We start from the raw sequence: 15,718 nt of genomic DNA, 5'->3' as shown, positions 1-15,718 counted from the left end.
CACAACATCACACAGTCTGCGATCAATCAGTATTCTGAGCTGTGATTGATGCTTTTAAAGATAGCATTTTTCACTGCCTGGCTTCAAGCAGTATATCCCTCTTTTTCAGTGTCATATGCACAGCTCTCCGTGGCATCAGAGTTCTCCAGTTGTCATAGGTACCTCTATGAAGACTGTATCTACAATATGAGCCGGAGGCTTACAAATCCATTTATCACTCATTTTGTCGCTCACTTCAGCAAATAATATAAATAAATAATGGACATAATGTAACAACTAAATGCATCTTTGGGAACACGTGTGCTATGTTAGAAACAAGAAGATGAGGACATAACATAGCTGTAAACTGATTGCAAGTATGTTTGTCCTTTTTAATAATGATAACCTATGCTGCACTCTGTCACTTTGAATAGTGGATAAAGATTGTGACCCTAAATGTGTAGCAGATTTCTATGTGTCGATGCATGTATCTTATGCATGTTCACTGATGGAGATAAATTGCAGCAAGCTCAAGTATGACCATGATACCATGGACAAATTAATGAAGATGCCTGTTTGACCTTGTTCACTCCACTATGAGAAGTCATTAAAAAAAATCTAATGCATTTATTTTAGTCCTCATTTGTGCTTCTACCAAGGCTGTTTGCATGTGGGTTTTCAACATTTATCTTCATATTTTAATGAATATTTTTGCTCTGAAGTGGAATTCATTTCTGTCCAACATTGTAGCCTTTGATCGACACAGTTTCCTTTTTCATTTTTCATACTATATACAAAATATACCTTTCTGTAGTAGAATCTGAGTTTTATAGCCAGTGAGGGATGATTTCTGTATTTCCAAAAAGAAATCAGATTATATAGACATCTATTATGAGCAAGGGAATAAGGGATAATAGCCAGCTCTACATAAGTCAAAACTAAGTTGTAATAACCAGCAAACCAGTATTTTTTGTATCAATTAAATTAATTATCCTTAAACCTCAATGCCTGTAGTTGAAATGGCCTCTATAATTCAATTCAGTTCAATTCGATTTTATTTATATAGCGCCAAATCACAACAAAAGTCGCCTCAAGGCGCTTTATATTGTACAGTAGATCGCACAATAATAAATACAGAGAAAAACCCAACAATCATATGACCCCCTATGAGCAAGCACTTTGGCGACAGTGGGAAGGAAAAACTCCCTTTTAACAGGAAGAAACCTCCAGCAGAACCAGGCTCAGGGAGGGGCGGGGCCATCTGCTGCGACCGGCTGGGGTGAAAGAAGGAAAACAGGATGAAAGACATGCTGTTGAAGAGAGACAGAGATTAATAACAGATATGATTCGATGCAGAGAGGTCTATTAACACATAGTGAGTGAGGGAGCTGTGTAGCTGTTGATCTGAACTCTTTCTTTCTGCTGTGTAGGTGTGGCAGTGTGGTGGGAGCATGGAAGTCCTCCCGTGCGCCAGAGTGGCCCACATCGAGCGCACCAAAAAACCCTACAACAATGACATAGATTACTACGCCAAGCGCAATGCCCTGCGAGCCGCTGAGGTGTGGATGGATGAATACAAATCCCACGTCTACATGGCCTGGAACATTCCCATGAATGTAAGTTTTTCTCTGTCTTAGATTACACCCTCATTCAAATCCACAAGCTCTCTTTTGCCCCGTCTCCTCCCGTCACACTTGCTCATTCAGACATGCAACCCGGGCCTCTGGAGACACTAGTCAATAGAAATTCAAAATTCAGATTTCATCACTTTTGACCTTCACACTGGCAGCAGAGCACAGGCAGAAAGCAGTAGATGCTCTTTCCAAACAGATGAGAGAGGTACATCAAATGAAGGAGATGAGCCTCATTTCCAATCAGTCTAGTTTCATACGGATCAGTTTCATTTAATTGCTTTCAAGAGTCTACGGAGATGACCTGCAAAATAATAAACAGCTACTTTCATTAATAAAGAGTTTAATATTGAATCCTAATTGCCTCTTCAGCCATGCAGAATGAGATGAGAGTCAGTGAAGGACATCAGTGAAGGCCTCAAAAAAGCCGTCCAACACAGCTCACTGATGTCCCTAACAAAATAATTACAGGATGTGGGCTAGTCACACACTGGTGTGGCACGCTGCTGATGCCTGCATGCTGCCTGGAAATGTTGAGTCGAAATGCAGGAGCTGGGGGTGGCAGCACCTTTGACAAAGTAGTCAATCAGACCACATCCCTTCTTGAGTGTAATTACAAGCACAGTGGCATGGCATGTTATTACCTCGGCTGTCCTGTGGCGCAGAGTTATTTTGTGTACAGTAGAAAGGCCTAACTACGATTATTCCATCTGCCCCCCTCTCTCTCCTCCCAGCCTCCCCCGATACACAATCACTGATTTTCGTTATTGTCTAAGGTACCTGCTGAGAGCACAATTACCTTGGTGGGGGAAGGCTTTATGATTCACCAGAGCGGCCAGCGCCAAGTCCAAACACCAAACAACATCTCACTGAAATTGAATGCATTTTTTAGTGTCGCTTTATGGTGGCTACAAAAAGTGAATATTTCCATCTAGAATTCATTATTAACAGATGTTGGAAGCACGTTCAGCAGCTGACTGTGGATTCCAACACAGATGGGGGCGGACTGACTGAAAAGTAGATGGCTGCATGTGTGTGCATGTGTGTGTGCATGCGTCTGAATCAAGCCTCAGTGCCAGGTAGTGCGGCTGTTAGGCATTCCCCCAATCAATCTGAGAAGCCACCTCCGTAATGCCGGCATGGCCGTGAGGGCTCATAATTAAGCAGCTGATTAGAGTTTGCTCGGCACAGATCACGTGTAATGAAAGAACAATGAAGGTCCTTCATGACAGGTGCATCTATCCATCTCTTAACTAAAAGGTTGGTCTTTTCTTTTCAGCACCTCGACACTCTCGCATATTCCACTTCTCAAGCAGCTTTCATTCTGATAATTAAAATGCCTGCTGGCTAAGAGGCTTTTTTCGTTTTTGTTTGTCTTTTTTTGTACCATTTGTTGACAGAACCCTGGGGTTGATTTCGGGGATGTCTCGGAGCGCTTGGCCTTAAGGAAAAGGCTGCAATGTCGGAGTTTCCGCTGGTACCTTGAACACGTCTACCCAGAGATGCGAATCTATAACAACACCATCACATATGGCGAGGTGAGGAAGACATTTATTAAGCAAATGATTGAAAGTAAACACTGATTTTGCCATATCATCAGGGGACAAACACCTTCCAAAAAGTTCAACTTTCCAGATACGATATTCCCAGATGTCTTGGGGATCATCGTGATGTTTTTTGGCAAATGTGAGACGTGCCTTTGTGTTATTTACACTGGGGTTAATCACAAATAATTCATGATTTAACAAGAGGGGCACTTATTTTTTCACACAGGACCAGGTAGGTTTGAACTTTTCTCCCTTAATCAATGAAATCAACATTTAAACACAGAATTTTGCATGTACTCAGGTTTTTTTTGTCTAATAATAAAATTTGTTTGATGATCTGAAACATGTAAGTGTGTCAAATGTTCAAAACTCTTGGAAATCAGGAAGGGGGCAAAGACTTTTTCACACCACTGGAGTTTGCAGAGGATGTGAAAGCTGAGGCAGGAAGGCTGATCCTACAAATAAATCAGAGAAATAAAGGAGTGAATTATTAGGATGTTTTGTGACATGTGATGATGACCGATAGCTTTAATGTGATGGAGTGGTACATCTTAGAAAAAAACAAATGATTTGAGTGTAGCTAGTCTAAGGTAAGTGTATGATATTGCTAAGGAATTGCAACATCACCACACAGGATTTGTACCAGTTCCTCATAATGAGTTTTAATCAAATACTTTATTAGTTTTCCATTTTAATTTGATTGGGCTTGGCTATGCACGCAGCACAGTGGGGGGAAGACAACAGGATTATAACAGGTTGAAGAATTGAACACGCTCCTGACTCCGACACTATTTGGAGGTTCGCTGAGACGCATTGTTTACCTCATATCAATTTCAGCAATGGACGCCTGGAAAACTAGAAGGGCATTGGGAAAAAGAGCAGATCACTGCCAAGGCTAATAGTCTGATCAAATATCATAATCATTTATTAGTCAACCATAAATAATGCAGTATTCATCTATGTATGGGTTTAAATTACAAAGTAGTAACTGCAAACCTCACATTACAATAATGCTTATTAAAGCAATGCGACACACTTTCCCATTCTGGAACTGATGGGATTTTTCGTATGCCCTTGGGGAGGTTTCCTACTGAGGACAACTGTTGGGGGCCCCCTTAACAGCCTAGGGTGTTGTCTGGCATGCCTCTTCACAAGCTGCTGGTCTGACTGAATTATTAAAACCTTTTTTCTTTTCTCTTTTTTTACCAAATCTGGCCTGGTTTTTACAAAATCCCACTCACAGACAGATGGACAGGCAAATAGGTGGGAACAAAAGAACAGCCTAATCAATATGCTGCATATCAGAATTCACAATTCATCAAAGCCCTATGAATTTACTCCCCCTTTTGTTCCCTCTACTGCCTGTTTTGGCTCTGGCACCCAGATGGATTCCTCAGAGTGGCATTAACTTAAGTGGCACTATTTCAGATCTGTCGACAAGCTGGGTAACATTTACCTTGTCTAGCCACACAGCCGGCAGAGCAGAAGTGAGCCTCATCTGTCACCGAGCATCAGCACCGCGCTCGGCCGTGCTGACCAGACCAGCCGAGTGGAACCCTCCCTGACAAAACTACATGATAGACATGTCGCAACCTGGAAATGAAGCCTTACTCATTCAAATCACACCGAACATGGAGCTCATGCTCAATGCATCATCTGCAGGTCTGGAGGACAGGGGGGGAGACTGAACTGGGACTGGTCGCGTCCCGATAATATCTATCAAAGCTCAGCCATCGCTTTGAGAAAATACAGCCTCTGTGAAGACTGCTGTGTGAACAAACCACAGTGGATCTAGTATCACAGAGGTATTGTGACATGCACAGAGGAATTAAATGGTGGCTCACATTCAAGAGACTATTATCTACCTTCATAGATAATAAATAATAATAGGTTTTGAAAGGCTGCTCTGATACTATTATTTTGGTTTGAACCAAATGTGAAACCAGTAATTTATTAAATTATATAATGTTGGGCCATTTTCATGGGGTAACATTTTGTACAAAATCTTCATATTTCCCCAGTTTTCTCAGCTCACAGGGATCGTCTTTGGGCTGTTTTCTCATTGAAATCAATGCTAAAGAAGTATTTTCCCTGGTTTAGTCACTTTCTTCTAGACTTTTTTCTAGATTGACACTAAAAAATGTGAAGAGTAAGATTAGTTGTTCAACAATAACCATCCAACAGACAAATTAAAATGTGTCCCAGAGAGCTGCCATTACTATTGTCTTGTTGAGCATTTGCTACTGTACTATCTGCAGTGCTCGCACCCCTTTCTCTCTCTTCTTCACTGCATAGACTGTGCCTAAAGGAGAATTAAATCCCACCTACACTAATCTGTAAATAAAATGGAAAAGAAAGACAGGAGCCGACCGAAAAGGCTGAGAAGAGAGGCAGTAAGAAAACTGCTCGATAATACTCAGCGAGCTTGTCTCTATCAGCTTCTCCTTTCACATACACCAGTGAGGTGCACCCCACTGGTGGGTGGAGGTGGAGTATGGAGTTAAGCTATTAATCTATTTTTTAGGGGGAAATATCTTCTCAAATATGTTCTTAAATTCCTGATTTTAAAAAAATATACCTTGTGGTACTTAACACCTTATGTACTTGATACGTATGCACTTTTGTCCTTTTGTCTTTCTCCCATCACTCCAGTCCCTTCCTGAGCTTGGTTCTTTCTTCCTATTAAAGGGGAGCTTTTCCTTCCCACTGTCGCCAAGCGCTTGCTCATAGAGGGTCATCTTATTTTTTGGGATTATTTTTATTATTGTAGGGTCTTTACCTTAAAATGTAAAGCACCTTGAGTTGACTGTTGTTGTTATTTGGTTATATACAAATACAATTGAATTGAAATGTCATGGATAATCCCACAAATATAGGAGCATAGGCATTTAGATCAAGTTCAGAGCTTTGACATATGACAAAATGACATATTTTAAACAAACTGCACACTTTTTCATAACTTAAACAATTAGTTTTGTTCCTTAAAGCTAGTCAAACTGCAGCAAACTCAAAAACTAGAAAAGCAAAGATTGCATTCAACCAGAAAGACCTGTAGGCAAACTTTCTCCACTAGCCACACCGATGTGAATTAATCAGAGAGAGAGAGAGAAAAAAAAAACATTTTCCCTTCCAGACATAACTCAAACTAATAATTTTACATCTAAATACAGCCAAAATCATGGCAAACCTCAACTTATGTATATGGTAATTTTGTCAAAAGACATTTCCAAGAATTATATCTGGACTTTCCATGCAATGGAAAAGTGTTGCAAGCTTAATTTCAGTCACTGTTTCATACTTTTCCAATTTTCAGACAACAGACATCCAACATACAGTAAAATGTGTAAATGAGAATAGTTTCATTGAGACTTCTGCTGCATTTAAATACAGAGGGCCCAGAGTGCAGGAGATGGTAAAATCTGGCACCATGCTAACCGTATACATATAACACGTTCCTATTGTTGAGGGTACACTACCATTAGAATCAAATAGACTCAAATAGAATGTAGAATAGAGTAAACTTGTGTGGTTCTACAGTTCCTCAGATGCTTATGTACTTGAACAATTTTGTGTTTGCTCCTGTACCCAATACTCAAATGTTCAAGTGAAGAATATTTGAAACAAGCTGTTTGTTTGTTTGTTTTTAAGAATATTGGATATGTAAAATACTGCAGCTCTCAGCAGCTTGATAGAAACAACGTCTTTTTTGTTTGTCTTGCAGGTGAGAAACAGCAAGGCCAGCGGCTACTGCCTGGACCAGGGTTCTGAGGACGATGATAAAGCCATCCTGTACCCCTGCCACGGCATGTCCTCCCAGGTCAGCCCAGATATTTCCCTATTTCCTGTTTATTTTGACTGCTGTCTTCAATACAGATATTCAACAGTCAGTAATGCCATTAATTAAACTGTTTGTCAGTGCGTTATACTGATTCTTACTCATTTAAGTCTGTAATTGGGTGTCTTTGCAAAAGGTAAACATACAGAAACCTACAGAAAATTCTGTAGCAGAAATCAAAACATTTTGCATTTTAACACTAAACATAAAGAGCATGTGGTGCAGTTAGTCTCCCCTTTAGGCAATGTAGCATCCAAGTCAAGTTTTACATAGTAAGTGTGAGGCACAGACATGCTATAAATAGAAATGTGTTCTTCCCATTGGTTCTTGCTGATTAATATAGACCACCACACACATCCCTTCTAGAGGTTTTTAAGCAATGCGGGATGCATATACTACAAATATTCTCATGGTTAAATTAAATAGAGGTCTACCTCAGAATACACATAGAGGGAGAAGTAGCATCCTGTGAACTTAATGCTAGTTTGAAAGACCAATACTCACTACACGGTGTTCTCACTTTTTAAAGATTAAGTTATGTTTGGACACTGCAAATATTTAAAGTATTCTCTCAAAACCTGTTCACTCTAAATGATGTGTTTACCTATCATTTGCTCCTGCAGCCACAATAAATCTTCAGAAATCTTCTGCCCCTACCATGTAACATGACTTGAAGGTGTCTCGGCTTCAAATTCTGCACCCACGTGAACTACAGCTTCTCAATCTCTGTGACTCGACCTGAAAATATTTCTTGACTTTATTTGCATAGGAGTGCTATTCCTACTGGCGTCAGTGTTAATGCAATGACCTGCTCGGTCCAAAAGTATCTGGATTCAGTAGATACACCAGAAAGGATTAGCACAGCCCTCTGTAGCAAACTGTAATCACTATACTGTCTGAAGTTTGCCAACATCGTCAGTTAACAGCATGCTTACTAATAATAACAGCCTAACAACCAATCAATGTGACTAGCTTGTTGCTGTCATAAGTGGCACTCTGTTCATCTTATTAAGCAACAATTAAACAATCATTGTCAGTTTCTGCAGTCGGGCAGTTAGCGTGCCAAATGCTAAACATCCTGTTATCTAAAACAATGAAAGTTTAAAAGTAACAGAGGTGAAGTTATATAATCAAGATTGGCCTTAATATGTGATAATTAACCTGTGTGGGTGTGATTATATGCTACAGATATATATATAGCATTCCACCCCTCTGTCTATCTGACACTGTCATTATTTAAAAGCAAAGAAAAAAAGCCCTAAAACAAATAATTACAAACTCTACATACCATCTAATGGCCAGCAGCTTCTTGTTGAAAAGGAAGACAGATTGGATTGTCAGTGAGAAAATGACCGTGCTCCTTACTTTATTTATTACACCAAAAGAAAGTAAGAAGTAAAAGTAAAGTAAAGTAAGAAAGTTTTTCCTAATGAGGTTATCAAAATAACCTACTACTTTCAAGTCCCTCACCCCTTAGATACAGCCCAGTGCTCATTGTGTGAATTATGGTCCCATTTACAGCAAAATAGGCAATAAAGTAGGGTATGCTTTAGGGCATGGCTACCCTGTATTTGATAAGTTGCTACTGTATGAGCAAGTCCTTCAGTTTCTCATCCCTCTTCTTGCTCCGTTTGTCAGATTTTTTTCTTTTTGCTAATTTGATGACAAAAGCTAAAATGCTCAGTTCAAGGCTCCACGTGGTGAATTTTAGAGCAGCAACATCCATCTTTTAGGGTTTTGTACATATGAAAGGAATGTGCAGCAGTTAGGCTACTAAAAATATATACGCTGAAGAGAAACCTGTGAGGAGATGGATGCACTTGAACATCTTGAAATGAAAGCAGCATCGCAGTGTCATACGCTTTATTGATGGCTTTGGATTTTATATCTATCTATCTATACATATATTAGTGCTGGACGATGCTGGACAGCATTAACGCGTTAACGAGCTAAATGAGCTAAACGCGCTGACGCGTTGACACCATGCAGCCCCACGCATGGGGTGATCCGCGGTAACTCGTTAATGGAGATTTGCTGCATTAATGCAGTTATGGCGTTAACGTCATTTTAATGAGATTAATACTGACAGCACTAATACATATATATATATATATATATTTGCACTAATGTGTATTTGCTTGTTGTTTGTTTATTTGTTGCATATTTTTTTTATATTTTTCCCTTAAATGTTGCTCATCTCAGTTTAATTCATATGTACTGTGAGCATCACTTGCCTTTATTGTCGCTGATAAACATGCATGCACTTTGTCAAGGTACTCAAAGTCCTCTGGTTTTGCAGCTGGGTTGGAGAATTTGCAGCAGTTCTTTTGGATACTGAGACAACTTCAGTTGCTTAGGTCTCTTCATCCCAGACAGACTCCATGATGTTGAGATCATGGCTCTGTGGGGTCCGTGCCATCTGTTGCGGGACTGTTTCTCTTCTTGTTGCTGAACAGATCTTTCTGATTCTGCTGTATTTTGGCGGTGGTTGTTATGCTGCACAATGAATTCAGGAATGAACAGCTGCCTCCCCAACAGACTGAAACTTTTTTGCTATAATGTACACTGTATACGTATAAGCAGTGATCCATGTGCAGCAGTCATTTAAAATGAATGAAACATAACAAGGCAGCATGTTGCCTCCTGTCCTCTTAATCAGCTCTTGAACCCCATGCAGGTTCCAAACAGAGTCAGAGTGTTGAAGCTGGGGAGTATGAGATGACATGAACACGCAAACAGATAATATGCAAGCTTTAATTTAAAAATGTGAAAAGATCAGTCAACATAATCACTTATAGTGCTGACATACAGTATGTCTGCGGTTAGATTTAAACACACAAAAAGTGAAGAAGTTTTCAGAATGTGATTAAATATGCTGCGTTTTATTTTTCTTTAACGGTAAGAGAGGAGAACATGCAGCTCTTGGGAGTTTGGTATTAAATTAAATCCGAAACTCATTTTAAATGTGGTCAGGATTTGAAGGAAACACTGGAAAACTGGGGCACTCCCAGGAAACAATTATATGAATATGCAGGAGGATGCTGTTGGGAAAAAAAGAGAAAGCATCTTCTCAGCACAACCTTTACTTGAATAGATACCAGAACAAATGGTGCTGTGGGTGGGAGGCCCTTGTCCTGTTTTTGTGCTTATTTTTCTTTTGCACAGTGAAACCAAATCCACTTCTCAAGATATGCATGCAAAAGCTACCCATGCATCATTTTTCAAACATTTCCCAGCTTTCCTGCAAACTGCTCTCGTTTTTGGTGATGCAAACCACCTCACTGGCCTCCCCTGCAAAGAGCTCCATGGGGTCAGTAATGCAAAGCTCAATCAACTCTTAATCCTGCTCCCCAGGGAGAAATAAACAAATGGAAATGAATTTGATTTCTTTGCATCATTAGATTACACTGATGACTGACATTATTTTGAGGCAGCTGTGTTCAGTGTTGTCATTTATAGAATTTCTCCTTTTAAGATATAAAAAAATTTAGAATTGATCAGAATAACTTCTTGCTGTGCATCAGAGATGTGAGTGTCTGCACGCTCTCCCTGTGGAAATCTAAATCATGGATAATGTCTCACTTTTGTTCAGCAGTGCAAGGATGGTGGTGGAGCCACAGAGCCGGCCCCATTACACTACTAGCGTGTGCGCACATCTAGCTTCATAAAGCAAATGATGCAATATTTTATTGTCCACTGATAAAATTTTAGTATTGCTTTCTTTGCTGTATCACGATCCTCTGGTAATCTGGCTTCTCTCACAAACACAGGCAGAGTATGAAGCTGTCAGCAGGCTTGTGTGCGTAGTGATGTGCGTGTTTCATTCAATAGTCGGCCAGTATTATTTGCATGTGATTTAATAAAAAGAAACAGAGTGGACAGCTGTGTGTAATAACGATACACTTCTCTGATAAGAGGCTGCAGATTTATCAACATATCTGTCCTGCTGTCTTCAGATGGCTAAAGGCAGTTAATGAACTTAAAGAGAAGCTTTTCATGCAGTATAAAAAACAACAGATAGAGTTGGCGTGACCCTTTTTTTTTTTAAATTAACAGATCTATTTTAAAGGCTTTCGCAGTGTTTCGCCAGCACATTTTAATAGGGTTTTGGTGTATGTTAACAAAATCACACGCTCTGTTTCGAGACTTGGCCACAAGACAAACTGTGGTATGACTTTGTGGTGCAGCAAGGAAGTTGCTCCACAGTTGCACTATCACCGTGACAAAGAAGACTTGCTATTAGCTTGACCTCCAAAAAATGTCCGCAAAACTCTGATGATTGCAGAAACGCAATGGAGTGTGTAATGTTGCTGCATGAGCCACAGGTTAATTGGCTTGGCAGAATCATTTCCTCGCGTTAATTATTTGTTATGGACTCATTTTAAATGTATTAGCATATAAAACGCTGCCAGACTAAGCTGTAAACAGGTATTAGTGGGGATTATATGGAGTTTTTCTTGTGCCGAGTCATAGTTTACACCTTTATTAAATCTGTTTAGAGCATTAAAACCTTGAAAGACCCAAGAGGTCTACAGAAAATTCTTAATAAGACCATCTGCAATAATGACCTCTGCCTAAAGGTCATTAAACTGTGTCTCCCATTGTGAGTTTCAAATAGATAAATAATAATGAGTTTCAAATGTGCATGTGAATGTCATCGCTTGTACAATGAGAGTTCCATACACATATTTGGATGCATATTTTACTAGGATGCTGATGAAATATGTATCGCAGTGATCAGCTCAGCCAGCTCCAGTAGACCTCAAGTGAACCAAGATATGGTGCTTTATTGTTTTCCTGTTTGTTCTGAGTGCTTCTTTATGACAGAAAATTGGATTAAAATCCACATGGATCTCCCCTCTCACATGAACAATCACCCACAGACACAGCATGTGCATTTCTAGTTTCTCCATCCATGCTCTATAAAATCCTCCACTCAGACAAACATGCAAAAATTTCAGTGCTAAAATTAAGTAAAGTAAAGCACCTTAATACAAAGCAAAATGCTACAAAAACATTACCAGGTTTAGAATTTTAGTCTTTATGGGATTCATTTTACAGGTAAGCACCTCATCTACTAATCAGAAGGTTGGTGGTTCGATTCCTGGCTGTTCCAGTCTGAATGCCAAATTTTCTTGGGCAAGATACTAATCCCAAACTGCTCTCTGATTCATCCATCAGCGTATGAATGTGTATTGACATATGAGCTATAAATTTAATGCACTTATGTTGAAAAAGCATAGAAAAAAGAAGTGCTTGTAAGAATGGGTGAATGAGGCAAATTGTATGAAGCCCTTTGAGTGCTTAGAGTAGAAAAGTGTTATATAAGAACCAGTCCATTTACCTTAACAGTTTTATAACAATACTTATGTTTTAGGTTTTTTATCATGGACATCATCAAGCCCGACCATTAGAGCAGCTGCTCTTAAAGAAAATAATGAATAATTGAAATCACATTGGTAGAGCAGTTGTGGGTTATTTTCACATGAATAAAGTAAAATAAAGAAATAAGTTTTTCAGAAATCTTGATTCCTGTTATTACACCGATTCTTCCAGTAAGTTACATAAATACAGTAAGTTATATAAAGTACGTAACATGTTACTACCTACTCTGTACATGACAGATCGTGCATGTTGACGATTTAGGGTAGTCAAAGCGGCTTGGCTGTCATAGTGAAGACCTCCCTAGCTTTGAGATCTCATTTTTCAGAGAGGATCATTCCCATAAATTATAAATGTTATCTCTACTGTATCCTTGCGTAATAGATACGTATCACGACAGAGGCTTTCATGCACCGGATTACACAGTGAGGGATCAAATTTTGGTTGTTAAGAGAAACTGTACCATAAATAAGCTGCACTGTGGCTTCAATGCAAAGTAACTAGAGCCTATTTTAGTATATGAAATACAAAACTTATTAGCAATTAACAGCTGGAACAGTGCTAAAATCTAAATTCTAGAAACTGCAGCAGCTTCCATGCGACAAATCAATCACTATAATGTATCGTCATAGTGAGAGAGCTTTAAATGCTTTAAGATGGCTATTTAATTAGTTTGTGGTTGATTACAATTCATTTAAAGTAACTATTAAACTATCTGTGTTGATATTATGACTTGAATTTAGTTCTGTTCATGCCAAGGGTTGCAAGAATAGTGCCTAAATACAGACTCAGAGACAGACAGAACAACTTAAAGCCTGCCTTTTATTTCAGCTGGTCTACAATTTACAGAATCCTAAAATCCACAGCGGACACAGGAGGGTGACAAGACACAGCTGAAATTAAGTAAAACAACAAGGAGAGGAAGTAAAACAAGGCATGTGACTATCAAAATAAAACAGGAAGAAACTAAACACTGACAGAAATGAAGACTTGACAAGACTCAAACAGATACTGGGGAAGCTTGGAGTAAACTAAAACATGAAGATTCAAAAATAACAGAAACAAGAATAAAAAACTATAAGCTAAGAATTCTAAATATCAAAAGATTATAATCAAAACTGAAAGAAAAAAAATACGCTGGAGTTCAGGGTCCCAAAAATGGCCATGGCAGTTCATTTGACTTCTATTAATTTCCCATTATTATTGTTATTATTTTCCAATATTACTATTGTGTCATCATGCCTACCCAGCATGCTCTCTGTCAAGATATCGATGTGGGAATTAGTTTTTAATTTGTACATTAATTAAACACAAGACAGGCTGTAAATTACTTACAAAGAAAGCTGAGAGGCAGTACGTATCACCTTTCAATTTAGAGAAAATTATCCTAAAGTTGATATATATATATAATCTAGGGCATTTTGGAATTAATCGGGAGTACAGCTGGATGATAAAGTGGGAAAGATGCACTCATGTAGGCATGTGGTATTATGTGCCCCAAACATTAGGCTAAGGGTTTCAAACATATGCTCCAGACAGGACCGGTGCAGATGACACAGATAACAGTGAAGGAAAAACACCGTCTGCCAATCAAACTTTAAACCCATTTTCTCCTTTCTGCTTCTGTAATTTCTGCCTGTCTGCTTTTGTAGAGCAGAGTAGGTAAAGCACATTACTGCAAATCACATTCAATCACATTCAATGAAGCACATTTCCATCTTGCGCTTTCCACAGATGCCCTCTAAAAAGTCAAGTGTTTGCTTTTTATAAAGCTGTGTTTTCTACTGCGCTCTTTAATTTAGGTAGTGTAACATATTTGATTCCCTTTGGTTTGCAGCTGGCTCGGTACTCTACGGAGGGGCTTCTCCAGCTTGGTCCCCTGGGGTCCACCACCTTCCTGCCTGATACAAAATGCCTCATTGATGATGGCAGAGGACGTACTCCCAGTCTGAAAAAATGTGATGCTGTGTCGAGGATTTCCCAGAGGCTTTGGGACTTTACACAGGTAAGAAGAAAACGTGTAAACGGATTTAAAAGTGATGATTGCACGTGTGCATGCAGTCTGTTTTTTCCTTAAAAGCACTTTAAAAATTTGCTGTTATTTTTGTCCATGTTTTCATTGCAGAATGGGCCGATCATCAGCAGGGACACTGGCCGATGCTTAGAGGTAGAAATGTCCAAAGACGCCAACTTTGGCCTTCGCCTTGTGGTCCAGAGATGCTCTGGTCAGAAGTGGATGATACGAAACTGGATTAAGCATCCCAGGCACTGAAACCAGAGAAAGACCTCTGAGACAGTTTGGGCAGCGTTTCAAGTCACAGTTAGATCTTAAACTGTGGACAGTTCAGAGAGAGCAGAGCGCCGGTGATGCTGGTGTGTGGTATTTCACACCACAGACTACACAGTACACTGGGTCTCCCTCAGGCCACAGAGCTTTCCAATACTGAGTTTTAAAGAAGAATATGATCAATCCGTGTGTTCCACTGAGCTGCACATTCATACCAGACCTTATGGCAGGCTGCACCTTTTGAAATGGCCCACATCTCTGATATTCAGCTACAGTTGTACATGTATAGAGCAAGTCATCTGAGTGCAGCCCCTGAAGGTGGTTCAACGTTCTAGTAATTATATTGTTCTACTGTAAAAGTATCAGCTCTTTGGAGATGAGAAAGCGTGGGTGGATGGGTGATTTTTTTTTTTTTTTTTTCCCTGAGTGAATCGGAGCAAATCAGAAGATATAATTGCTGTCAGTTGCCACATGAAAGTGATTATTTTGGGCTGTGATATGGAAAATTGCTTTGGACTTAATGTGCTGCCCTGGCAAGACATGTAATAGGCTTCAAAGGGGCTGCCCATCATTAGATCGGGGGACATTTCAACTGCACTCACATAAACCACGACGGTTCTTTGTTTCTTTGGACTGTATTGCTCACTGTGGATACGAGCAATCACGTGCCTTTTTGTCTCATTTTTCTGCTTCATCTGACCAGGGAATGTCAGTCCCAAAAGCATGTACAAAATTATTTGAAAGTTATTAATATATAAAACAATGTATAAAACAGTCTAATGATAGTAATATATTGTAAAGGGAAAAAACAGTGGAAAATTGATATCCTTAATCCGATAACAATTAGGATAATAAAATCATTTTTATGACAAATCACCTCTTTGATGTTTTTTTTGCTTTATGAAACTGGTGTCAACTTTGGCTTCCTGTTGATACTTTCTTGTCTGTTACTACTATATATTGGAAGGCCAGAAGCAATCAATGGCTGCAAAATCACGTCTTCTGTTGTGCCCGCTCTTACAACCACCTCAAGCCACCATCGGGTCTCTAGCCTTGT

General features: G+C 39.4%; 1 protein-coding gene across 1 annotated transcript in view; it reads left to right on the top strand.

Annotated features, from left to right (window-relative positions):
• Positions 1-15,103, top strand: part of galnt9 (polypeptide N-acetylgalactosaminyltransferase 9) — a 93,798-nt gene extending 78,695 nt beyond the window's left edge. The window contains exons 7-11 of the mRNA XM_003445562.5: positions 1,410-1,595; positions 3,011-3,148; positions 6,879-6,974; positions 14,212-14,379; positions 14,500-15,103. Of these exons, the coding sequence (XP_003445610.1) occupies positions 1,410-1,595; positions 3,011-3,148; positions 6,879-6,974; positions 14,212-14,379; positions 14,500-14,646 (735 nt within the window). The 3' untranslated portion in view covers positions 14,647-15,103. The remainder of the gene's footprint in view (positions 1-1,409; positions 1,596-3,010; positions 3,149-6,878; positions 6,975-14,211; positions 14,380-14,499) is intronic.
• Positions 15,104-15,718: the final 615 nt, after the last annotated feature.

Source organism: Oreochromis niloticus, linkage group LG12 (genome assembly GCF_001858045.2).
Source record: "Oreochromis niloticus isolate F11D_XX linkage group LG12, O_niloticus_UMD_NMBU, whole genome shotgun sequence".
In the NCBI taxonomy this organism is placed as follows: domain Eukaryota; kingdom Metazoa; phylum Chordata; class Actinopteri; order Cichliformes; family Cichlidae; genus Oreochromis; species Oreochromis niloticus.
Note: the sequence above shows the minus strand (reverse complement) of the source record. Positions and strands in the feature narration are given on the sequence as shown.